The 24,440-nt window shown below is 42.2% G+C and overlaps 1 protein-coding gene across 1 annotated transcript in view; it reads left to right on the top strand.

Annotated features, from left to right (window-relative positions):
- ANXA5 (annexin A5) overlaps positions 1-23,474 on the top strand; it is a 29,240-nt gene extending 5,766 nt beyond the window's left edge. Inside the window, exons 3-13 of the mRNA XM_005290281.5 lie at positions 1,550-1,634; positions 3,185-3,279; positions 5,339-5,452; positions 9,966-10,056; positions 11,143-11,222; positions 11,805-11,861; positions 16,705-16,798; positions 17,865-17,960; positions 18,887-18,945; positions 21,523-21,645; positions 22,874-23,474. Of these exons, the coding sequence (XP_005290338.1) occupies positions 1,550-1,634; positions 3,185-3,279; positions 5,339-5,452; positions 9,966-10,056; positions 11,143-11,222; positions 11,805-11,861; positions 16,705-16,798; positions 17,865-17,960; positions 18,887-18,945; positions 21,523-21,645; positions 22,874-22,936 (957 nt within the window). The 3' untranslated portion in view covers positions 22,937-23,474. The remainder of the gene's footprint in view (positions 1-1,549; positions 1,635-3,184; positions 3,280-5,338; positions 5,453-9,965; positions 10,057-11,142; positions 11,223-11,804; positions 11,862-16,704; positions 16,799-17,864; positions 17,961-18,886; positions 18,946-21,522; positions 21,646-22,873) is intronic.
- The last annotated feature ends 966 nt before the right edge of the window (positions 23,475-24,440 follow it).

Raw genomic sequence — 24,440 nt, 5'->3', positions numbered from 1 at the left:
GGTATAAGAAACCATATCTTTGAAAAGGCCCTGGGATTATTCAGTACATTGCTGCAGTTATGTGAAATGAACATCTAGAGCAAGGACAACATAAATACTTGCCCTGAGAGTAAAAGTGTTAAAAAATTTAATTGAAAATGTACAGCGTTTTTATCGGTGTTTTAAACACCTGGTGCGGGTTAACAGAGAATTATATTCCTACTATGGAATCCTGGAAGATAGTCATGTACAGGCAGATTTAAAAAACCGAACAGACATAGTCTCTTTCTTTTTAATCAAATTGGTTTTCAGAGAAAATTCTAGACTCTCCTTTTGGTTTCCTCCACGTTCAGGGCCCTTTATAGCTCTACCCATCTCTACCTACTCATTCCTGTTTCTTAATACATCCACCTCTGCTCTGCCAGCAGTACCAGTCTCAACTGTCCACTTCTCCAACAAATGCCTTATACGTGGGACGTTGTCGTCGTGCTGATCACTGCCTTTCTGCTGTGGTGCCTACAAGAAATCTCAGTGAATGATGGCTAGGCTTGGGGTAGGGGGAAAAGGGGAAATAATAATAATTTTATATATAAATTGCATTTGCTCTGGTGTTTCCTCTCTCCCATCCCTAGTATATCACTTGTCTTACAATTGTAAGATTTTTGGGGCAGGGATTTTGCCTACCTAGCACAATACAATGGGGCCCTGCTCTGTAGTGTTTAGAGGATCCAATAAGAGAGAGAACTGCTACCTAGTAACTCCTATTAAATTCTATCGGACTTTACCATAAGGGTGGCTAATTTTAATGTATTTGATTCTAAAAGAGAACTTCTGAAGGTGATGTACAAAACAGTATAATTGTGTGTGGGTGCGCACATGCCCATGTGCTGACCCTTTCATTCTTATGTTGTGACCTATATTGCCTATTGTGACTTACTTCTTACCAAATTTAGCTGGGCCATTCAATAATAAAAAGGTGCTCATGTCAAAGAAACAGGAAGTAAAGTTGAATGCCAGTGTGAATTTTAAAGTGTCATATTGTTTTTCAGAAGAGTATCATGAAACTTCTTAAAATGTGGTGCTCTGTGACAGATCTATAATACCTTGTTCTCCAGATAAGTGATATACCTCTTGCATTCTATGTCTGGGGTCAATTCTTTTAAAACTGCACGAGTCTCCCTAGGATTCTGTGTACAACTCTTCCTAGGACATGTCCTGTATGTAAATGTAAAGCCACAAATGGTATGGTTCGTTATAGGAGCCATGTCACTACGTTGCTTTTAGGTGCTAATGTTTAAGGCCTTGGTCTTGCAAGCCACTTCATGCAAATGTACCCATGCCCCTGGTAACTCCTGTGTACACTGAACTGAAACCAAGTTAGCACCTATCTGGTAAGAATTGTGTTTAGATATTGTAGCAAGAACTGGTTTAAACAGCATTTTTCTAGCAAAAAAATTTAACATTCAAATCTCAGTCCCAAGTCACAGCTGTGATCCTAATATGAGCAGATGTGCAGTGGACTCATTAAATAAGCCGATATCTGCTGCTTCATGGCATTTTTCTCCTGTAGTTCGCAAGAGGGACCGTGAAGGACTTCCCTGGTTTTGATGCCAGAACTGATGCTGAGACTCTCCGTAAGGCAATGAAAGGATTGGGTAAGAATTATGGATATGTCCGCTCAGAGGTAGTTATTTCTATCATCTAGATGGGAAGCTTTTCGTTTTCCTTTTCTGACACAATACAATGGCTGTGTACTGAAGTTTTACATTAGCTAAAGCAAACAAAGATAAGAAGAGATTTTTAATTTTTATGTGTGATGGAATTAACCCTGTGAGCACAAGAGTGAGGGTTTCTTCCAATTCTGGTTCTGCCATTCTCAAGGAAGTTCATCCCTAGCCCAGCCCAGGGAGATACAAGCCACTTCCCTTATTCAAAAGCAGGGGTGTGTGTGCAGGAATTCAAGTTTGGCCCCTTTTGCAGGGGCACATTCTGTTCCCCCTCTTCCCCCCCACCCCAACCCAGCTTGCTCTTCCCTCCACATCCCCTCCCCCTGGCCCTGGTAGGAGCTTGCTCTTCCCCCGCCCTGGCAGGATCTCTCCCCCCCCCATCCTGGGAGGAACTAACTCTTCCCTTGGTTGGAAGGAGCTTGCTCTTCCCTCTTGTCTGCCCCAGCAGGAGCTCACTTCCCCCATTTTCATCCTCGCTGCTGGGGCTGGAGGAATCCTGTGCCCCTGACAATTACTGGGGTGTGTGTCCGTGCCCATGCTTGCCCCCCCTTTGTGCACGGCCCTGTTCAAAAGCTGCTGCCCTAGCTTGCATTCCCTACTGCCTTGGTCTCAGTGAGGCTAGCAGCAGGAGGGAATCAGTGGAGGTTTAGGGAGTCCCTTGCTACACTTCTTCTTCTGCAATCCACCCTTTACCTCCTCTAGCCAGACCTCCACATCAGGAGTTTTTGTGGGGGTAATGCTGAGCTGGAATAACCAGCTCTGTGTCTTACAGAGAAGCCCCCTTTCCTGGTGCTGTTTTTTGGGGGCACTTAGCTCTGCCCTATGGCCCCTTTGCGTCAGTATAACCAGAGCAAAGGGCCGGTAGGACTATGTGAATCTAGCCCTCTCTGAGCTTGGGTAAGGCATAGGTATACTTTTTGTATCTCAGTTTATCCATGTAGGACCACACTGTGATACCCCTACTCATGCTGCATCATTAATGGAAATAGTAACTGCTCTGTATGAATAAGGATTTTGCCATCTGGTGCACATAAAGTAAGAATAGGATATAGCTATTCTATCAGGGTTAATGGCTAGATGCATCCCTGGTGTTAACTCCAGGGGTGCATTTAGCCTGAAGTAAATCACTGAGAGTTACACATGAGAAGTTTTATAGAAGTACAAAGTTGATTAATTTCTGTAGCTGCTGTCCGTCATGTTGGGAGCTGAGCCTGCAGTGGTATCCTGCCTGAGAGCAGCATGTTAGAACTCCATCCATTTTATTTTCAGTGTGTCAGAATCTAATGGCATGGCTTGAGGTGGAAATTTTCATCAGTGTGGCTATTTAACTAAACTGCTGTCTGCTTTTTATCTTTGATTTAGTGACACTTCATAACGTTCAGTCCTCTCAAAGTTTACACCATTAGATTTCTAAAAAAGTTTTTATAACTGTTAATGTTCTTTCCTCCCCCCCCCCCCCCCTTTTCAAATAACTTCAGGTACCGATGAAGAGGCTGTCCTGAAGATCCTTACTAGCAGAAGCAATGCTCAACGCCAACAAATTGCAGCTGCTTTTAAAACCTTATTTGGCAGGGTAAGAGGAGGAAGAAAGTACTCTAAAAATCAGTTGAATGGAACACTCTCACAGTCCATCTGCTCTTCTGTAGAATGTTCATTTAATGAGAATATGTGGTTCTGTTGTTTGTCTGACTTTTCCTTTAAAAATATATCATAATCACCAATGAAATAAGAATATTCAGTTTAGATTATCACATAGACATTACATTTTCTTTTCCATGTGCTCTTCCTGTGGAGTCTTCTGACCCAGTATAGTCCAAACGGCATCTTCGCTTTCCTACTACTCTTTTTGTGTGCTTCAAGGATTGATCCTCATTCCTGATATACAGAGACATACAAGTATTTTGATGCCAGAGGTGATTCTTGATCTAGTGGCACAGGAAAACCAGTATACAAGTAATGAAACAAACAACTGGTGGTGACTAAAGAGAAGGGGTTGTGGGCTTAAATTTCAAAGTGCCCTTGCTTGTGGTGAGTGCCTGTGACTTGACTTCAGTTGGCATTATGGGTGCTTGAAACTTTGGAAAATCTGGCCCTGGCATATGGAGTCTTCTCCAAATCTAGATAGAGATTTCCAAATCTGTCTAGGGGATATAGACTTAGCATTGAAAATCTCAACCATTGTTCTTGTGTTCAGTATGGGTATGTCTACACTGGAAACTTCAAAGCGCTGCCATGGGAATGCTCCCGCGGCAGTGCTTTGAAGTGCGAGTGTGGTCGCTCACGAGAGAGCTCTCTCAGTGCACCTGGTAATCCACCTCTACGAGGGGATTAGCTCCGAGTGCTGGGAGTGCAGGTCGGAGCCTGTCTACACTAGCGCTTTAAAGCGCTCAGACTTGTTGCGCTCAGGGGGGTGATTTTTCACACCCCAGAGTCAGCAAGTTAGAGTGCTATAAAATGTAAGTGTAGACAAGCCCTATGAATAAGATAGTTCAGTTGAAGGGTGTAGTAAGATGAGGCCCTGAGACATAAACCCTTGGTATCAGAGCCCGGTATGAGGCCTGAGGCCTGAACTGATGTAATGGTCAAGATGTTGCTAACGTAAAGCGAAGTTAGGCTGTGAGCCAGAGGCAGGCCCTGCTCACAGAAGTTGTCAAGAGGAAGGCTACTAAAAGCACGTATGAAAGCACTAATAAAATAAAATGAACGTATGCCAGAACGGCACCAGAACAGCCTGATATGAACACATCCCACACAGATAACAAGGAACAGGCAGACCCAGCCTAAAGACAGTATGAAAGGACAATATGATGGATAGACCATATGAAAGGACAATACGATGCACAGACAGTATGATGGATACTTATTTGTCCTGCACCATAAGAGAGGCAACACAGTAATGCATAGAGGGGCTGTACCTCAGTGCATTCAATGATGCGTAACCTGTCTGTGCCTGTGTATAAGACTGCATCCCTGAGTGGACGTCTTTGTCTGGCCTAGGGGGCAGTGGAAAGTCCCGCCACTGACTGAGCCGGTCCATTGTCAGGGAGCACATATGTACTAGCAGACCCATCGATATCTAATCCAGCGAGCTAGAGGCAGTGTTTCTCTTTGACAATAAACCTGGCTGGGAGCCTTTGTACCTTACTAGAGTCTGTGGTCATTGGGGGTTCTCTTGGGGTCTGCCGTGCCAGCTATCTGCGCAGAGCTGGGGCAGCACACAGAGGGTACACACGCACGCAGCCGACTGATATCAACATTGAGCAGAGCACCACACCCGTGACCATCTGACGACAGGGGGGCGGGGTGGACATTTAACTGTTAAAAACTATTTTTTAATATGCAAAAAACTCCTTCATTTGCTGAAGTTGTATTAGTTCATTACTTTTATCCTGTTAGTATCCTGCTTTTGCTTTCATCTAATAATTTTAGTCCTCAAATGAGGTTCATCAAAGTATTTTCTATAACCCACAGACCAAAATGTATTCCTGTATTACAAATACCTATGCATTCTCTACCTTAGACTTTCAGCTACACTTCCCCCGTCTCAAAAAACTTAGCAACATCTCAGCTATGTGTATGCCTTTTGAAATGGCTTCCTTCCTAATTGTAGCACTGTTTATTCTGTGAGTTAGGATCTTGTAGATGACCTGAAATCAGAACTGACTGGCAAATTTGAAACCCTGATGGTGGCTTTGATGAGACCAGCACAACTTTTTGATGCCCATGAACTGAAGCATGCCCTTAAGGTAAAAGGAGTGGGAGAAAATGAAACAATTGAAAGAAATATTTCTTGCTCCAATCTTGTCGCTTTAAGAATGATTTGCTTCCTTTGAGTTAGAGATTTCATTTTAATGCTAACAACATACTATACTGATTACATTCATGTTTCTAACATTGATTTTCATGACTTGACTTGTTATTAACAGATCATCAGAGATAGGTAGGTTAGAAATCAAGAATTACAAAAATGTCTGCTTTCAAAGAAACACTAGATGTTAAAAGATCAGTGTCTGTAGAGTTGGGCATTAAAAGGTGTGCACCTTGAGACTTGTCTTACTTAGTAGCAGTTAATTTCAGTGTAGTGGGTTTTTTGTGTGTGTTTTTTGTTTAAAAAAATACTCCTTGCCGCATTGTTCAATATAATATTTATTGTGCAGCACACAGAAAAGACAGTTTACTCACATCATACTAGGAATCACAAGGTCCATAGATTGTTCAGGGCAGTTGATAAGTTAGTGCAGTGGTTTCCAAACTTCTGTTATTAACCGCTGTTTAAGAGAGAGATCCTCTTGTGCACCGATGTATCAGGAGTGGTTGATGATTGGTTTTATCCCTTCATTGGGTCTCTGTATTGTTTTCCTTGTATAGATCTGCACTAATCTCTCCAGGTCCCTCTGTAGTTTGGTCGTGTTCACCGCCATGCGTCCCTCCCCACCCCCCTTTCCATTTTTAGTATGGTCAAAAGTTTAACGGGTGAATTTACATCAGAGTGTGATGAAGTGGTACCTTGAATAGAGATGGGTTAGTCAATGACATGCTCTTGTAAATTGGTGCTCTAAGTAAAAATTTATGGGCAGGTGTTTATCCCTTTTGAATCAGGTCTAAAAATGTACTATTAATACATAGGAAGAATTAAACTCTTGTAAATTTGTAACAATTCTCTTTTTGGCTAAATGCATTGCTCCCTTTTTGGGGGAAAAAGAAGCAGATAGATAAAATAGGAAACTGGTGCTATCTAGTCCTATAGTTTGAGCATGTTGTTCAGTGTGCCTTGACTTCTTTTCTGAAGCACTGTTGCTATTTGTCCCTGATGACATCAACTTTGAAGGCCAGGGGTTAAAATATGAATGTCTCTGAATTGTTTGTAGAATTTACTAATTAAACCAGAGAACGTTGAACTTGACATGGTACTATCTAGTGCTCGGTCAAGTGACCTGGAGAGGTAAATTCCCAAGACCTTTGTTAGCACGCTGGTTAATAGGTTAGCTACGTAAGCTGCTTTTCCAAGGACCTTCCTGCTGAGAATAGTATCCTAACCAAATATTGACTTTGAAGTCTGGGATTTTTTTGTAACGTCTCAAATAATATTTGGAGAGGGAAGGAGAAGGGACATTAAACATAGGAACAAGTAGAAGCCTGGCTGAGAAGAGGCAAAAAAACTGTCCCTCCCCGATTTAATTTTGTTTTTAAAAAAGGGCAAAGAAAAATGGGCAGAATGGAGGGTTGTAGGAGAGCAGGGATGAATAGTGAAGCAAGATTTTTTTTTTTTTTCTTTTCCCTCTAACACTCAACGTTAAAATAGAATAAATGATATTAAACAAAGATGGTTAGGTTGTTAACATTTTTTCTTTTTAAAAATAAGTGGGCTAGATTCACAAAAGGACTTAGATACCCAACTGCCACTTTAGGTGCCTAAATCCCAGAATCAGGCATCGCTGGGATTTGCCAAATCCCCACTCAGATGCTACCGAGACCTGTGGGCACCTAAACTTGTTCATCACCTAAATTTTTGCAGTAAAAGTTCACGTGACACCTATATTTCTGCCTCTCTGCATATGCTCTGCTGCCTCACCCTAGTGATGCCTAAGCTCCAGTGTTATGCATGAACTGGGGGAAGACAAGTGCTCCTTCGCCTGACTTGCTTGCAGGGCCTGATCTGGTAAGCATGCTCAGAGCTCACCTGCTGGATTAGGCCCTCATAGGTGAGCTCATAAAATGAGGGGGGAGGACTTTCCTTTTGTAACCTTTAGCCCGGTGGTTAGAACACTTATTTGGGATGTGGGAGACACCCCCCGCCTCCTCCATTCAAGTCCCCCATCTGCCTAATGAGAAAAGGATTTGAACTCTCAGGTGCATCTGATGAAGTGGGTTATAGCCCATGAAAGCTTATGCCCAAATAAATTTGTTAGTCTCTAAGGTGCCACAAGGACTCATCATTGTTTTTGCCGATACAGACTAACACGGCTACCCCTCTAAAACCTGAACTCTCAGGTAAGCATCGTAACCACTGTCCTGTAGAATATTCTGATAGGTGGTGGGACGGCATCCCTCAGTCTCTCCTGTTTAAGATGGATAAATAATGAGAGTGATGGGGTTGGTGGGGAAGAGAGAGAGTGTCATTTTCAGGACCGTGCATTCTCTATAGTCTAGTAGTTAGGACACCCATGTGGGAGATCCAGGATCCAGTCCCCTTGCTCCAGTGACTGTTTTTATTTATCCACAGCTGAACAGCTTCAACAGGAGAGACTGAGGGAGCCCAATGTCAGAATATCCCACAGCTCACTGGCTAGGGCACTCACTGGAGAGGTGGCAGATCCTTTCTCCCCCTCAGGTGGCAGGGGGACTTAAATCAGAGGTTTCCCACATCCCGGGTAAGCCCTCACCTCTGGGCTAAAGGTTATAAGAGAACTCCTTGCAAAAACGGGTGTAGGTGTCTAATGCCAAGAGAGGGTTTGCAGGTCAGACTCGCAAGCAGAGAGAGGCACTTCCTTGTAGCCCAGACTTAGGTGCTGAGCACTTTGTGTGTGTGTGTGTGTGTGTGTGTGTCTTAGGACCTACCCCTCACCTTGGCATCTCCTTGCCTTGTACTTAGGTGCCTTGGCTGCTTAGGCAGGGAGCTGCTGGCTTTTGTGCATCCCAATCTGAGGCGCCTCTTTCCACTTTCATTGTATAGAGAGCCTATGTGCTTAAGTCAGGTTTTGTGAATCTCATCCCGACCGATGCATGATCGGGATGCCATTTGTCCTGATATTCAGTAGGGTTGTCAGGCTCCCTACCCGGCTCCGTGCAGCTCCCCAGAAGTGGCGACCTCTCCCTCTGGATCCTAGGCAGAGGAGAGCCATAGGGGCTCTGTGTGCTGCTGCCTCCATGAGTGCCGGCTCCGCAGCTCCCATTGGCAAGGAACTGCGGCCAATGGGAGCTGCTGGGGCGAAGCCTGTGAGCGGAGGCAGTACGCAGAGCTGCCTGGCTGCGCCTCCGCCTAGGACCCAGAGGGAGATGTTGCCACTTCCAGCGAGCCGCCTGAGGTAAGCGCCGCCAGGAACCTGCACCTGAAGCCCCTCCCACACCCCAACTCCCTGCCCCAGGCCTGAACCCCCTCCCGCACCCAAACTCAGCACCCTGCTCCTGTGCCCCTACCCTAGCCCTGAGACACCCCCCCCCCCACTTGCAGCCCCTGACCTGCGACATGCACTGGGGGCCGTAGCCGGGGCTGTGTGCCTCTGACCCACAGCATGTGGCGGGGCCTGGAGCTGGGGTCGTGCGACCCTGGCTTGCGGCGGGGGCCTGGAGCCAGGGCCTTGCGCCCCCCTCGCAGCTTCCTAGGGCTATGAGCCTGTGGCTGACTCCCATGTGTCCTTCTATTTTACTCTTGCAATCTGGTCACCCTAGTCCCCACACCTTTGTCAATCTAGCTGTATGTGTTCAGATGATGGTGGATAAACTGAATGACTTCATTATTTATAAGTAATTTATTAATAGAATTTTCTCATTTAAGAAGAGTTGTAAATACCTGCTGGGGCCAGGTGGCTGACTGTTTCTTGTTTGAAGAAAACCATTTTGAGCTAGGGCTGATTAGCATTCATTTTGTATCCCCCTAGAGACACAGCCAATCCAGGATTGCATAAATAAGGTGTTGCCTTGGCTTTTATAAATATTCTACTCAAAGGAGTGGAAAGTGACTGTTGTGGACATTGTAATTAGAGCACGTTAACTTAAAATACTTGGGTGCCCGAGTAGGCAATTTTATTTAAAAAATGTGTGTTCATGGTGACTAAAAGGTTGGTTGTAAATGTAGTGCAATTCAAGTGATGTAGCCATCGTTCCTGGGTTGACTCAGTTATGCGAGTGATCCTATTGAGACGTTGTAAGACAAGGTGAGCACCAGAGAGTTGCCTAGGAAGTACGGTTACATCATTTCAACTGCACTAATGTTACAGATCATGTTACCTAAATGAAATAGAGCTTGGTGTGCTTGAGCACTGAGGGTCTCATCCAAAGCTCATTGAAGTCATAGAAGTCTTTCCATTGTTTTTGTTGAGCTTTCAGTTAGGCCCCATTTAAAGTCAAACCAAACCTTAAAAACTGACTTTATTTCAAGTAGAAAAGTACGCAGCTGGTAGAAAGAAAACTGTGCTCTCCCCACCCCAAAGTTTGTTAGGTAGAATACTGCGGTTGGGTTTGTAAGAAATAATTATCTTTCTCTCAGTTACTGTGTCAATTGCTCTGTATTTGTGCTCTGTATTTGTGCTCTTAATGTAGGGAGCAGGAACCAACGAGAAAGTGCTGACTGAAATTCTTGCCTCCAGAACAACTGCAGAGCTGCGGAATATAAAACAAGTTTATCTGGAAGGTAAAGTTCAGTCAGTGTTTAAAATGTCTCCTCTTTTTATCCCTCTTAACATTTTTAATGTCTGTGTTAACACTGCGTACTTGAGAGCTGAGGGAAGAAATGGGGATGGGAGTGCAAAATGAAGACTTGTCTTACAATTAGAATTTTATTCTGGTGGGTTGGGGACTCCTGCACTGCCAGAGGCTAGTGCTCAGACACAGCTGTACAGTCTAACTTTTCTTTTTGACCAAATTGTAGTTGGGATGCAACGTTTAATATTTTTTCCTTTTATAGTGGGATTTCATTCAAATTTGGCCCTTTTCTGTTGATTTTATTCACTCTAAAGTGTGTGGGGGAGTCCAATAATGGGGAAGGAGGAAATTGGCACCACATAACAAACTGAAACTCTTATCTAAAATCAGCTGTTTGTTAAGATTTTTGCTTGCTATCTGAGCACCACCTAGGGCTATCTTCCTTTTGAGCAATCTAAGGCTATTCATGCTAAAGCCAATGCATCTCTTCCTCTATGTTTCTAGGGATGGGATGAGCCACAGAGTACAGCGTCCCCAATAAGAGTGATAGGTCTTCTCCCATCTCCAGGTGGCTCTTCCTTTGATTCATAGGGACTAAACCTTTTTCTTCCAGGGTTAGGGGGACTTCCTAAAAACAAAGGCAACTACTAAATTAACTATATATGCATCCAGGCTCCTGTATTGGAGGGAACGTTTCACATCTGAATACAACCAGACACTTCCTGCTTAGTGCAGAATTCTCCAGTACTGTTTGCTTGCAGATCCTGCCCTGACATTGGAAATGAGAACCGAACCTGGGTCTGACTTTGAGTAATAGTTGGTTTAGTGATTTTATGCTGATAGAGACCAGATTGTACCTTCTGCTCATCTTTGCAGTGCCATTGAGTTATGCAGATATAAATGAAGACAGCATACAGCCCTTTGCCTATAAGGCTCCTTGAGGCTGATTAGACAGATGATGGTAATCAGATTAGGTGAGCCTTCAACTTCCTCTGTCTCTTGGGGACTAGTGAGGGCATCACTTTTTTCCATTAGAAAGAGCTGAGAAATTCTGTAAGGTGATGTTCTCTTGCAGAATATGAATCCAACTTAGAAGATCATATCACAGGAGACACAACAGGTTACTATCAGAGGATGCTAGTAGTCCTTGTTCAGGTAAGTCTTCATTTTGTATGTGCGTGAGCATCTGTGAGATTGGAGTATTAGACTGCAGAATTCAGGGCAGTGTTTGCTTATTTCACTACTGGTTAAGGATAACTCAGAATCTAAATCTGTTTTACATAGAGGCCACTCTGAATTATTTTCATACTCCTATAGACATAGATCTTGGAGATTGGTATAGTTGCTTGCTTATTCCACCCAGAGAGCTGGTCTACACCAGAGCTGCATGGAGGGGCTGTAGCAGGGTGCAGGATTGATCCCAGTGAGTGGATTGGAAGTTTTGGTGGTTTTAGGATCCAGTTCTGATCTGGTACCCCCTGTGACAGGTGTAACTCCCAATTTGCAATGGTGTTCTTGAGAAGCTGTTAGATAACAGAGAGCTTGATACATACATTTTTGTGTTTAATTGGGAGGGCAGAATACTTAATTCACTCTGCTGTGTGCTATCATTTTTTTGCTGAAGGAAGGGAAATAAGACTGTGGAAAAACATAAATTACTGATTATTTGGCATTGAATCTTATGCTCATTATATTGGACCACATTGTTTTGGACTAAACATTGGATATTATTTTTAGGCTAATAGAGACCCTGAAGGAAGAATTGATGAGGGTCTGGTTGAGCAAGATGCTCAGGTAAGTGAAAATAATTTCCTTAGTGTGTTTCAGCTGGTTAATATACAAATAAAATGGGTGCACAGGTGGGGCCCAGATGTGAGAGATACTTGGTTTTGGAAACAACTGTTGCTTCCTTTCTGTTGCAAGTGATGTGAAAACAGAGGTGGTGCAAGCTGCAACATTCAAATCCAGATTTCATACACTAGTTTTAGGACTCTCTTCCCCTCTGTTTCACCTCTTCCTCACCCCAGTTTTGCCAGTTATAAAATGAGAAGCCTAAATAGTATGGCAGTGGGAGCATTACAAATATCTGAGAGAAATGGATGTTTCCAACATTGGATGTTCAGGTGTTTGTCACCTGCAAAATTTGGGGGCATTCAGATTCATTGATTCATTCATTCAGATCTGATGTTCTGAAACAGGCCAACCTCTACATAAAGGACTTGTTCAGGACCTGCAATTTACTAGATAATGCAACATTAGCATTACTCATGTATGTGGCCCAAATATGTTGCTTTATTGTAACCATATGGGAGCTCCAGAGCTGCCACTGCTGATATGGTGACTGTCTGAATAATTTTCCAGGGAGTGAAATACTGCAGTTGAATTATATTTTCCATAGCTCTGCCTCCAACTCTTAGAACTGCACTCCAAACAGGAAAAGCAGGAGTAGGAGCAATATAATAATTGAAATGGCACCTCTTAGCAGATCAGATTGGCTTTATTGTTAATTATAGTAGGGGTCAGATCCTCAGCAGTTTGATTGCAGCGTTTGTTTAATGCATGTTGCATCTTGGCTGTTTCAGATAGTTTTCAGCCCAAATCTTTCTCCTACAGGTTGTGGGCCTAGATGAACAAAAATAAAGATTGTTCAGAAAAGTAAACAAGAAGGGAAAGTAAAGTACAAGAGCAATAAAATACACTCTCTTGCTAGAGGTTTGGTACAAAATTAATAGAGGAATTGGCGATATATATTTGTAATATATGCTCTTCCACTTCTGTTCCTACCTCTGATGTGGAGCTGTAGAAATCCATAAATGTCCATCTCCATCTATTGAGCTTCAAAATCAGCCCTCAAGAAATCAGAGATTGGCAGTTAGTCTAGTGCGGGGGTGGGCAAACTACGGCCCACAGGCTGGATCCGGCCCGTGGGATTGCCACCCCCATGGCGCCGTTGGGCTAAGTCAGGCTCCCTGGCCCTGCGCTGTTCCTGGAAGCGGCTGGCACCACTGGGGGGAGGGGTTGGGGCGGAAGGCTGTGCACGCTGCCCTTGCCTGCAGGCTCTGGCCCCTTCCCCCCCGCAGTTCCCATTGGCTGGGAGCAGGGAACCGCGGACAATGGGAGCTTCGGGGGAGGTACCCGCAGGTGAGGACAGCGCACGGAGCCCTCTGCCTACCCCCTCCCCCAGGGAAAGTTTGCCCACCCCGGTCTAGTCAGTCAAGTAACAGTCTCCCTATCTACTGAAACTTTTTGTGTCAGGGTTTGTCTCTAAATTGATTGTTGGCCTAGGCAAGTAGCAAGCTTCTGGCCTCAGTAAATAGACTTCTTTTGGCTTCTCTAACTGAGGCTAGGCCAGCAGCTACTCTTCTGTGCGGACTTCTCTACACTCCAAAAAGTACTGTTTTAAGTCAATGTAACTGTTAATCTAAAACTAAACTAAATTTAATGTTCTCCATGTGTACAGTGCTGAGCACAACGGCGTCCTGGGGCTCTGAGGTGCTACCACGAGACAAATAATGAAAATCATCAGTTTAGAAACTGATGGAGTGAAATCAGTGTAACCTCCTTGTGTGGTCACTCTTCAGTCAGTCAGAGTGCCTTCTGTTGATTTAGCTGTGGTCAGTGTTATGCTCACAGTTTAGGCACAAAGAAGTTGGATTAAAAAACACAAATATTCTTGCTGGAAGGCTTCAACCTGACGCTATTTTATTTCTTAGAATTCCAACGATACCACACAAGAACCAAAAAACACAGAGAAAACAAGTTGCTCTCAAAGGCAGCAAGCCACAACTCGCCAACCTTGCTTTAAACGGTCTCATTCCAGATCTCTCACTTCACTACAGAGCCCCCTAGCCTGCAGGCAGTAACAGGACTTCTCTTCCCGCCCCCCTCCCCGCCCCCCCCCCCATTCATTCATTCTTTCTCTCTCTCTCTCAGAATGATACCCTGCATTTCCAACACAGTCCTCAGTATGGCACAATCAGTAAGGAATCAGGGAGAGGGGGTTTGGAACAATATGCACATACATGTAACTATACTGTCTCAGAATAGTAAAGGAGGAGTAAAAGGTTTAATTCTTGAATTCTCTTGGATTGAAAAAAAATCAGTAGCTACTAATTGTATTGCAAATTGTGCATGTGAAGCATTCTGTGAGTGTAACACTGTGAATAAGTTCCCCATGACACAGCATGCTAAACCTTAAACAAAAGTAATGCAGTTAGTCTCCAACTTCAGGACTGTCTAGATTTTAATGCAAGTATCACAGCTAAAGCAGCATCCCTTAAGGGTAATTGTAGCTGAATTATGCATTGCTGCTGGCTATGACTGGGTTGTAAAGAGACATGTGGCAAGCCATTTTTACACTTATGAATGAACCTTTCATACTTCACTAAAGGTATAGAATGGATGCCACTTGTATCGCCCCATAATTCTAGCTTCATTCATGAATAACTAGGTGTCACTGATTGCAAACCTCTTTACTCAGGAAAATTTGGGTGTTAAACTGTGGTTTACTAAAAAGCAGATGACTTCATTGTATGAAGTGTATTGCACCAAAGTGGCCTGCAGTCTTGGCTGAAGAAGTAATTTTTATAATGTTCACAATGAAGGAACAAATTGGGATCTATTATCTCCATAGACCATAGTTTCAAGATCCCTCTGTGAATTTCAGGGTTGGTGAGCACACTTCAGTTTGAAAACCTCATTCCTAAAGGTTGTCAATGTTTATAGTAGTGCCTTTTACGCCAGAGGGATTTCAAGTAGGCAGAATGTAACTATCCATGTAAAAGTTGGCTAAGACATTGGGGTTAATAACCTTACGTTTCATAAAATGCCATGGGACCTTTATTGATCACCAGTAGTCAGGACCTCTGTGTGCAGAGAACTGTAGTTCCAAAAGCACAGTGCCTCTAACACCATGCTGGAGCATTAGATTTGGTAATGACTCAGATGGAAGAGTGCTAGTACTGACTTGGAATAGGGTATTGCTGACAGGACTTCCTGTAACACTTCTAGTTATTCCTTGGAGGTGAGAGCTGTTCTTCAGTTTTCTCAGGTCTGCCCTTGCTTAGCTTGTGGGATCTGACAAGATCCAGTCTGAGGAGGTGCAAGGATGCTTGGTCAAATCTGTATAATTGTGGTTGTCACCCACTTGAGAGTCTTGCATATTTCAGTTTTAAATGAACAGCCATGAAACAATTTATTGCTGTGTTCCAAAGAACTGTCATGGCCGCATTTCCTTTTACATACTGGATTTTCTATATAAAAAAATAGAGCCTGGATGGTCATTAACAATGTATTTATTGTAGCAGTGTGGGACTCAGAATAAAGAGAAGATTCAAAACTTTTTGATCATACTGTAAAAACAAGACCATTATTCCTCTGTTCAGGCAGCTGGTCAAAGCAAGTTCTGTGCAGCAGATAAGGGCAAACAGGCAGATATTTGGATTCATGGGTTTTCTTCAGGAAATACTTGAACCCCTAAATACAGAGCCTGTTTGCCTAACTTCTACTTGGTGAGGAGTGTGAAACTGACCCTAGGTCTCTGTATTCAGAGATCTTTCACTGCATGAGGTGGCTGGCAGACAACTTTGGAGTATGCATTTAAGCTTCAACATCACTTGTTGTGTACCTCATCCAGAGCACCAAATGCCCCAGTGACAACTATGTGGGTGAAATGAGACGATCACTGTGCTCTCAAATGAACTCGTGCAGAAACATAATAAAATTATCTATATTAAAATATATAAAAATAAAATTTTAATCAAATGAGGACATGGACTCCAGGGCCTAGGAGCTGTGGTTTTGATGCACAGGACTGGAGATCTGGGCCTAGGTCATAAATCAGGTCAAGAATATAACACAGGCAGAGGAAGAATATGAGAGCTTGTTAAATTTACTTCAAGAAATCTGTTTGTGTGTGTGTGTGTGCTTTAGATTGCATGTTTTTCTCGACTTTCCAATGCAAAATACTTGTGGGTGTGGCATGTGTATATTTTGATGGTGCCTGGTGAAGTGCTGCATTTTAAGTTATTTTAAGTGCTGGTTTCCTAGCCAGAGCAGCAGTCTAGCCTTCTGCTACTATATACATCTTGCCCTTGTTAACACCTTCAATAAATTGCTATGTTGTAAAACTTACTAAGTATGGGGCTATGTGGAAATTGGATCAGTCAAGGGGAGACCTTGATTGCACTGGGGTTGAAGGCTGACGATGGGTCTTTCAAATATAATCTTTTTTGGGGGTGGGAGCGCAGGGGGGGGGGGGGGAGTATGTTTCTAAAACATTTGCTGGAAGGGTACCTCATGTTTATATGAAGCAGGACTATTACTGTACATGTGCCATGTATCTCAGGACATGAACAGGTTAATGAGGATAGAGCATCACTCAGATGGCAAAACTAAAACTGGGACTAAGGGAAAGAGGTGGGGGTGATGGAGGATGATGGCAAGAAATATCTGTAGTGATGATGGAGCATTGGTGTGCATTTTGATATGGTGTATCCAGTTTTTCCTTATGTATATTTTTGGGACATGTCACTCGAGCTTCCTCCCCTCCAACTGCAGTTGTTATGAAGCGTAGAATCCTTCAAGTGAATGTGTGAAGAAATTACTAACTTGTTTTGGTTTCTTGAAATTATAACAGGTCTTGTTTAAGGCTGGAGAGCTGAAATGGGGAACAGATGAAGAAAAGTTCATCACCATCTTGGGAACTCGAAGTGTCTGTCACCTAAGGAAGGGTAGGTAAAGTGGTGCAAGTAGAACTGAAAACCAGAATCTCAGCTGTGCCCAGTATAGAGTCATAGACTTTAAGGTCAGAAGGGACCATTATGATCGTCTAGTCTGACCTTCAGCACAATGCAGGCCACAGAATCTCACCCACCCACTCCTCTAATAAACCCCTAACCTATGTCTGAGCTATTGAAGTCCTCAAATCATGGTTTAAAGACTTCAAGGTGCAGAGAATCCTCAAGCAAGTGACCCGTGTCCTATGCTGAAGAGGAAGGCGAAAAACCCCTAGGGCCTCTGCCAATCTGCCCTGGAGGAAAATTCCTTCCCGACCCCAAATATGGTGATCAGCTAAACCCTGAGCATGTGGGCAAGACTCATCAGCCAGACATCCAGGAAAGAATTCTCTGTAGTAACTCAGATCCCACCCCATCTAACATCCCATCACAGGCCATTGGGCATATTTACTGCTAATAGTCAAAGATCAATTAATTGCCAAAATTAGACTATCCCATATCCCCTCCATAAACTCCATGCAGCCCATAGGAGAGGAGCCATGAAGGAACTGTTTTTGGATCCCTGAACTTGGGGAGGGTCCTATGCATTTGTGCTAGATGTTGGATGGGGGGAGCGGGGGGCGGGGGGAAGGCTGTCTCACATCTGTGGAAAGTTGTCAGATTTGAGGTGCAGGCAGCTTGATTGAGTTTAAGTGCAGAATCTTCCACATAATCCAATATAGATGAGAGCTTTGTTAGGGATATGAGGTAGCTTGTTTCTTTAAGATGGTGTCAATGTTGTTCTTGTTTAAATATGCTATTCATGCCAGCTAGACTGTAGACTGCTGTCAGGGGACGCGGGAGACTACATCCTCCTCCCTGAGGAATTGTATTGTACAATTACAGTCTGCTAGGAAAAAGATATTTTAAAATAAGGTGGCAGAAGAGTGTCTGGATGATGGGGTTTGCGCAGTGGATAATATATGGTGCTTGGATGAAAATAGCATGCACTGTGGGGGATAGTGGGAGAAGTAATGTTTACATACATGGCATTAGTATGTATTTGTCCTTGGCTTTTCAGTGTTTGACAAATACATGACTATCTCTGGTTTTCAAATTGAAGAAACCATTGACCGTGAAACCTCTGGGGATCTGGAGAAGCTGCTTCTGGCAATTGGTAATTAACAGTCTTACTACTGCTACGCTATTTTGTAGGTGCTATAATGTGAGCTCTGAAAAGATGACCTGGCATTTCCCATGGCATAAAGGGATTAAAACAGTGCTGCGTAACCTGATCAACAGCCTGAGTGAAGCTGACACCTGTTTTCTCAAATCAATGACCTAAATTCTAAAATCTCCAGTAGCACAGGGGATTATGTTACTATTTATTGTTGCCATCCTGACTCACAGTGTAAATCCAGCTGAACTCTAATTTAATAAAGCTATTTAAATTATCTAGGATGCAGGAATTCCAGAAATGGTTTCATTTAGTCTGTCCCAGATTAAAAAACGTTATTTTGGTTGTTGATGTTAGTGACTTTGGTCAAAAGGTGACTGTAAAAATGCACGCCCTCTTATGAAGTAAGTAGCTCATTTGGAATCTTATTATTTATTTAGTAAATAAGCGTTTCCTCTTGTTATCAGCTATGGGAGAATGAACTGGATTCTGTTCAGCCACATGCATCATCAAAAGCACTGTTAACTTGTATCTAATTGTGGGACTAAATTCTACCTTCATTTGCCCAGGCCAGCCTACTGAAGATAATGCGGTGGCACATTTGTAATTTGAGGGTAGAGTTGGGCTTGCAGGATCTGTATTGCTGATGAGATATGAATTCTACCTTTCAGATCCCAAGTAGGACTATTAGAAAAATATTTGGGTGTAAACTGATCATTCTTGTTTGGGAGTCAGTGAGCCACAGACATAAACCCATGCAAATGAAGCAGTGAGATGTTGGAAAGAGAGTGATAGCCTTGAGAAATTTTCTACTCCAGAGCTTAAACTTGTATTTATTGTGTAATTTGAAAGTCAAAATATTTACCTCCCCTCAGATTGTCATACATGTTTAATAGAAACTGATTATTAATGATTCATTTTCTCAGTGAAATGTGTCCGAAGCGTACCTGCTTATTTTGCCGAATCTCTCTTTTATGCCATGAAGGTAAGTACTTATTCTCCACATGACCCTTTTTCGCCCCTCCAAGTAACCTCTCTCTCTCTTCTCCTCCTCCTCCTCCCATTTCATTCTTTGTCCTTTTTGAGAGAGAGACTAGCTTAAATTCACCCAAATTTTGCCAGGCTGTGACTAGTTTGGATAAAATTTACAATATGGCAGGTACTATAATCTTCAATATGGAAATACTACCTTTAGAGACTATATATATCCCAGTATGCAATGTTCCATCTTGCTCTCAGGGGCCTTCTGCTGGCCTGAAAATGGAGCACATTCTGCTGAAAGCTGTAATTTCTGCAGGTGACACATATTTTGAAAACAAGGATGACTAAAAGCTATGTTGTAAAATCTGCAGACCGCAAAGTCTCTCTTTTTTTTTTTTTTTTTTTTTAAGATGACCATTTATAGACCCATATCCCAACTTTATAAAGTAAAATTCTAGTTCCTCATTCAAATGTTTTGAAGTCCATCCCATTTTTGAGAAGTAGAGAGAAGCTGCCAAAAAGAGAGACTTAAACACCAATCTGGCTTTACTGATTTCTTCATTCCCGTGCTCCCTCCTCCCCCCACTTCTCCCGCCCTCCCCCCTTAGCTACACATGCATGCTCCCTCTTAGGCCTTCTCATCTTGGGGGGGGGGGGAGGGGAGGGGAGAGATGTATTCATATATTGAGTTAGTCAACATGAGTTAAAATCATAGTGAAGACAGCCGGCAGTTGGTAGTTTAACCTGCTATTTCACATGAAATGACTAGGTTCCCTGTAGTTTTTTTCCTGAGTGAAGATAAGGCCTTCATCTAAAATGGGTTTATCAAGAAGTAAAATATATTAATAAAATGTCTGCATGAATAATTACTTGGAGGAAATCATGAATTGATATCTGGATTTTTAAAGAACAGTTGTTCTACTACCTTTATAGAAAAGCCCTATAAAATGTAAATGAGATGAAAACATAGGGTTCCATACAAATATAACGAAATTTTGAAGAAAATACACTACAGATCTGTGGCATTTAATAGAAAAACTTTCTATAGGTGTATTGAACCATATTTTAGATTTCTGTTGCAGGCATATATTTCTTATTAAATTCTACAGGCTGATTTAAAAAAAAAAAAAACTATAGAAAGTTTATAATTTTGTATTAAAATCTGTAGAACCTGTCTGTAGGGAGACCACTTTCTCGTAACTTCAGCAGAAAAATTTACTAATATAATGTGTCTTGACACAGTCACCCATTCAGGGACTGCACACAAGGCTCAATTCTACACTGCACTTGAGCCGCTTGCACATCTGGAAGAGGCAAAGGTGGTTTCCATTCCTTGATCCTGGTCAAAAAGGGGGCTTTTTCGTTCCTGGCATAATTTGAGTGTCCTTAGGTCAGCCATCTAAAACATTCAAATGTGTACCATGAAAACCACCACCAGTCACAACCAAAAGTTTAAGGATTGACTGGACATTGAGAATAGGGGCTAGAAATAAGGGTAGGGGGCTCACCTGGGACCTCGTTGAGGCATATTGGGGTAGAAACTTGCATTGCTATTGCCTGTGTTGAACCTGACTGGTTGATCATTACAGGGTTGGGACTTCAGGGCTGTCAATCTGGCACCATTCATCAGTGCTAAAACTCACTAAGGGTATGTCTGCACAGCAAAAGCTGTGCACATGCTAGCCTATTTGAGCTAGCCTGAATCCAGCTAGCTTGGGTAACAATACCAGGGAAGACAGTGCAGTTCAGGCATCTTTGCTGGGGTAGTACAAATCTGGTATGGATGCTGGGTATGTGCTCAGCTCACTAGCCTGCTCTGAAGCCTGTGCTGTGTTCATTGCTATTATGCATGCTAGCTGGAATCAAACTAGCTTGGATAGGCTTGCCTGTGCACAGATTTTGCTGTGTAGACATCCCTCAAAACTTTTTTTTTTTTAAAGCAACAAATGCCTGTCTGAACAGAGTACACACACAGTTATACAATATTTACCACAGTCTCCATTCATATGAGCAGTCAGATAATTTTGAAAATAGTTATTTCTACTGGTGACTCAGGCGTAAACAGCAAGTCACATGCCTTGATTAGTCATCACTGGGTTTTGTGCTCCAACTTTCAGTGAAACAAAGTCAATTCTTAGGGTGGAATTGGGGATTGTTTAGTAAGATGCTGATCTTGATCATAGTATGCAAATACCATATTGTTTGATTTTTGGGAACTGGATCATTTCTATTTGTTTGGGCACTTATGGCCTGAAGCTACAAGCTGGTGGGCATGAACTGGGAGGTTCTGAGCATCCTCAACTTCATAGAAGTTCAAGGCACAGAGCACTTCACAACATTAGTTCTTTACTTTAAGTTGAAATTTGAATGCCCTATGATACAGACCAAAACATTTTGTACTAATAAGATAGAAATACAATGCAGTGGTTCTTTGAAGACCCATCTACATTCTCACTGTATGTGAAATGTATTTATCAGTTATAACCATACTACAGAGGGCTCTCAAACTTTTTCTAGATCAAAATACCTGCGCAGCATAAATAGATGCTTTAAAATAATATTTAAATATCTTTTAACATAGGGAGCTGGCACCGATGATGATACTTTGATCAGAATCATGGTTTCGAGGAGCGAAATTGATCTGCTGGACATTAGACGTGAATTCAGAAAGAATTTTGCGAAATCGTTGTATCAGATGATTCAGGTAAAATCTCTCAAATCCAGTTCACTGATAAAGAAATACTTGGGTGAGAATAGTATTTATAGGTGATGTAAGACTATTTCTTTAGGTAGTGTAGGTAACATTTGAAGAACAATATTGAATGAATGAATTTTTGTAAAGGGCTTAAATGACGGAGTAATTTGGAAGGGAGATATTTCCTAAAAAGAAGAACTTCAAATTTCCTTGCAAATGTGTAGTAGTGGGGTAGATCTGATAAGAAAATCAGAGACACTTTTTCCCCTTTCTTGCCTTTTTTACACTTCTTTCCTGGTCTGAGCTCCTTTCCTTTCATTTTCCGTGTCTCCGAGAAGCTGTTAGTGGCAGAAGGAAATGGACTGGGATTGTAATCCTGCATGTGATTCTGTTCCATCATTTCCCCCCATTTCTTCCTTCCCCCTCCCCCCCCCCCCCCACGGTGAAAGCAATTTTGTGCAATGGAGCTGGACTCCAATTACAATCTAGTCTCCTTTTTCATCATTACTCAAGAGAAAGTTTAATTGCAGAGACAAAGGCAAAATCATAATCATTTCAATGGGAGGGAAGGGAGTTGGTAAGAAAACCAGATATTGCAGAATTTCCATGCATTTGTTTTAAAGTAAAAAGCTGTTTAATATAAGCCGTAACTCTTTTCCATAGCACAGTATTTGTAGAAGTAATCGTCATATAGTATTGTCTCCATTTTCATCTCTTAATCAATTCTATTTATACACTGCAATCCTTCAGTTCTGCTGTGTCAAATTGCTTTTGAAGTTATCAAGAGGGACCAGACTCCTCCTTCTGGAGTCAGTAGCAAAACTTCCCATTTGACTGCCAGTGGAGTAGGGTTGGACCCCTGCTAACTTATGGAAGGTCACCTCCAATATGTTAAAAAGTTTTAATTTGTAATGCTTTGGGTTAGGGTGGTTTTCCCTTGGTTAGTTGGTTTGCAAATGGAAGAAATGACTTTGTAACTTGCAGTAAATGGCCCAGCTCCAGTATTGTCATTTCAAATCTTTCAGAAATTTTTATTTAAATGAGGAGTCTGGATGTTTAAAAGTAACACATTAGTCAGAGAATCTCCTTGTGTCATTCCTGAGCAGATAGTCATACAAATGGATTTCCTGTCGGTGGAAACTCTGTAATTTGTTGGAGTATTTCCTGGGTTTGACCCTTTTTTAAAATGTCTTTATGGTTGTGACTCACTGTGACTAATGCGATGTTTCGTACACAGAAAGATACATCTGGGGACTTCAGGAAAGCACTCTTGCTCCTCTGCGGTGGAGATGATGAGTAACACTCAGTGATATGAAGGATTCAGTCCTGCTCCCGCCTTGCAGCCCCTCAGTTAGCATGTCTAGCTATGTTTTGCATGTTAGTGCTTTTATAGCCACTTACAGCCACACTAGCATCCTAATCGTTAAAAAGACCCAATGAAAATCTTGTTGTTGAAGTGATATGCAGTCTCTCTTCCTACCGGCATCCAAGCAGAAGTCTGTCCATCCTAGCCCCCAGGAGTTTATGAAGTGCCTCTTATGACTATGCGAATGTTCTCCTCTTCATGGAGATTCATGCACACAATTTTTTCTAGATGTTTTGCTGAAATAGAGAAAATCCACACATTCCAAGAAGAATTGAAAGAAAATTTAGTCTCTAACCTCTTTTTTTTACTTCATTTATGGTAACTCATTTTAATGGAAATATTAAGGTAGCTTTAAAATTGTGAACTAAGGAAAATTATCCTTCATATGTATTTGGTGCTATTAGAATGAATCTGCTAAACAACGTGAGCTATCAATGGAAACATAACATACCAATAAACTGTTCCCTCCCAACACAGTTGTATCTATTTTGACAAGCAAAAAATCCATTCTTTCTTCAGATTGGTTAAATGATCCTACTACCCTGCACAGTGTTTTCTGTTTTCATAGTGCTTTGGAAATGGGTAGGTAATAATGTGATAGGTGGCTTCCAGATGGATGGATTGGTGTCAGGGGAGAGCTTTAGGCACCCTTTTTGCTTTTTTTTGGAAGAAAGTATACTCCATAAGGTACAGGGTACTGCATGTGAAATCCCAGGGATGTACAGTTTCTTCAGTCCTTTCTTTCTTTTCTTTGCAATGGAGGTGTCTCAGTGCTGCCCGTCCATGCCCCAAGTAGGACAGATGCCAAGAGCACACAAATCTCCATGACTGTGATTGCTCCAAGAGTCTTCCGTCTTGAATTTTCACTTTTCTCCTGTCCATCGCCCTCAAATCTTTCCCCATTTTCAGTCACCACTTACATGTTGGAACTGGCATGGACAGAATAGATAGAGTAACACAGTTTTCATTTACAGCAAATTGCACAGTGATATTTTTTTCCTTCTGGAACTTGGGGTACGTATCAAAATTCCACACCCAGATCTTTCCTAATCCTTTTATTTCCTTATTTTTTGAGGGGAGGAAGTTCTTACAATTCTTATGTAATGTTCTACCTTTAAATTCAGTGCCATTAGCTTAGCATTCATGAGCAACCCTGTAAATCAAATCAATGTGTGCGTATGATGGAGAATAAAGTTACAACCAGAGAAACAGATTTGTTTCTAGCTTTCAAAAGATGTTTATAAACAGCTGCTCAAAACTTAGCTCATAAGTCACGCAGTCACAACTGCAGAAACTCCACATTTTTTTAAAAAGTGCTATTGAAATTGACTCCTAGCAGGGTACTTCAGTTCTTTAAAACCAAAATCTATTCAATATTGAAATGTAACTTTCTAATGAAGGATTGAAATCATAACCATAAAACTCAAACATTATTTTA

Source organism: Chrysemys picta, chromosome 5 (genome assembly GCF_011386835.1).
Source record: "Chrysemys picta bellii isolate R12L10 chromosome 5, ASM1138683v2, whole genome shotgun sequence".
Taxonomy (NCBI): Eukaryota; Metazoa; Chordata; order Testudines; family Emydidae; genus Chrysemys; species Chrysemys picta.
Note: the sequence above shows the minus strand (reverse complement) of the source record. Positions and strands in the feature narration are given on the sequence as shown.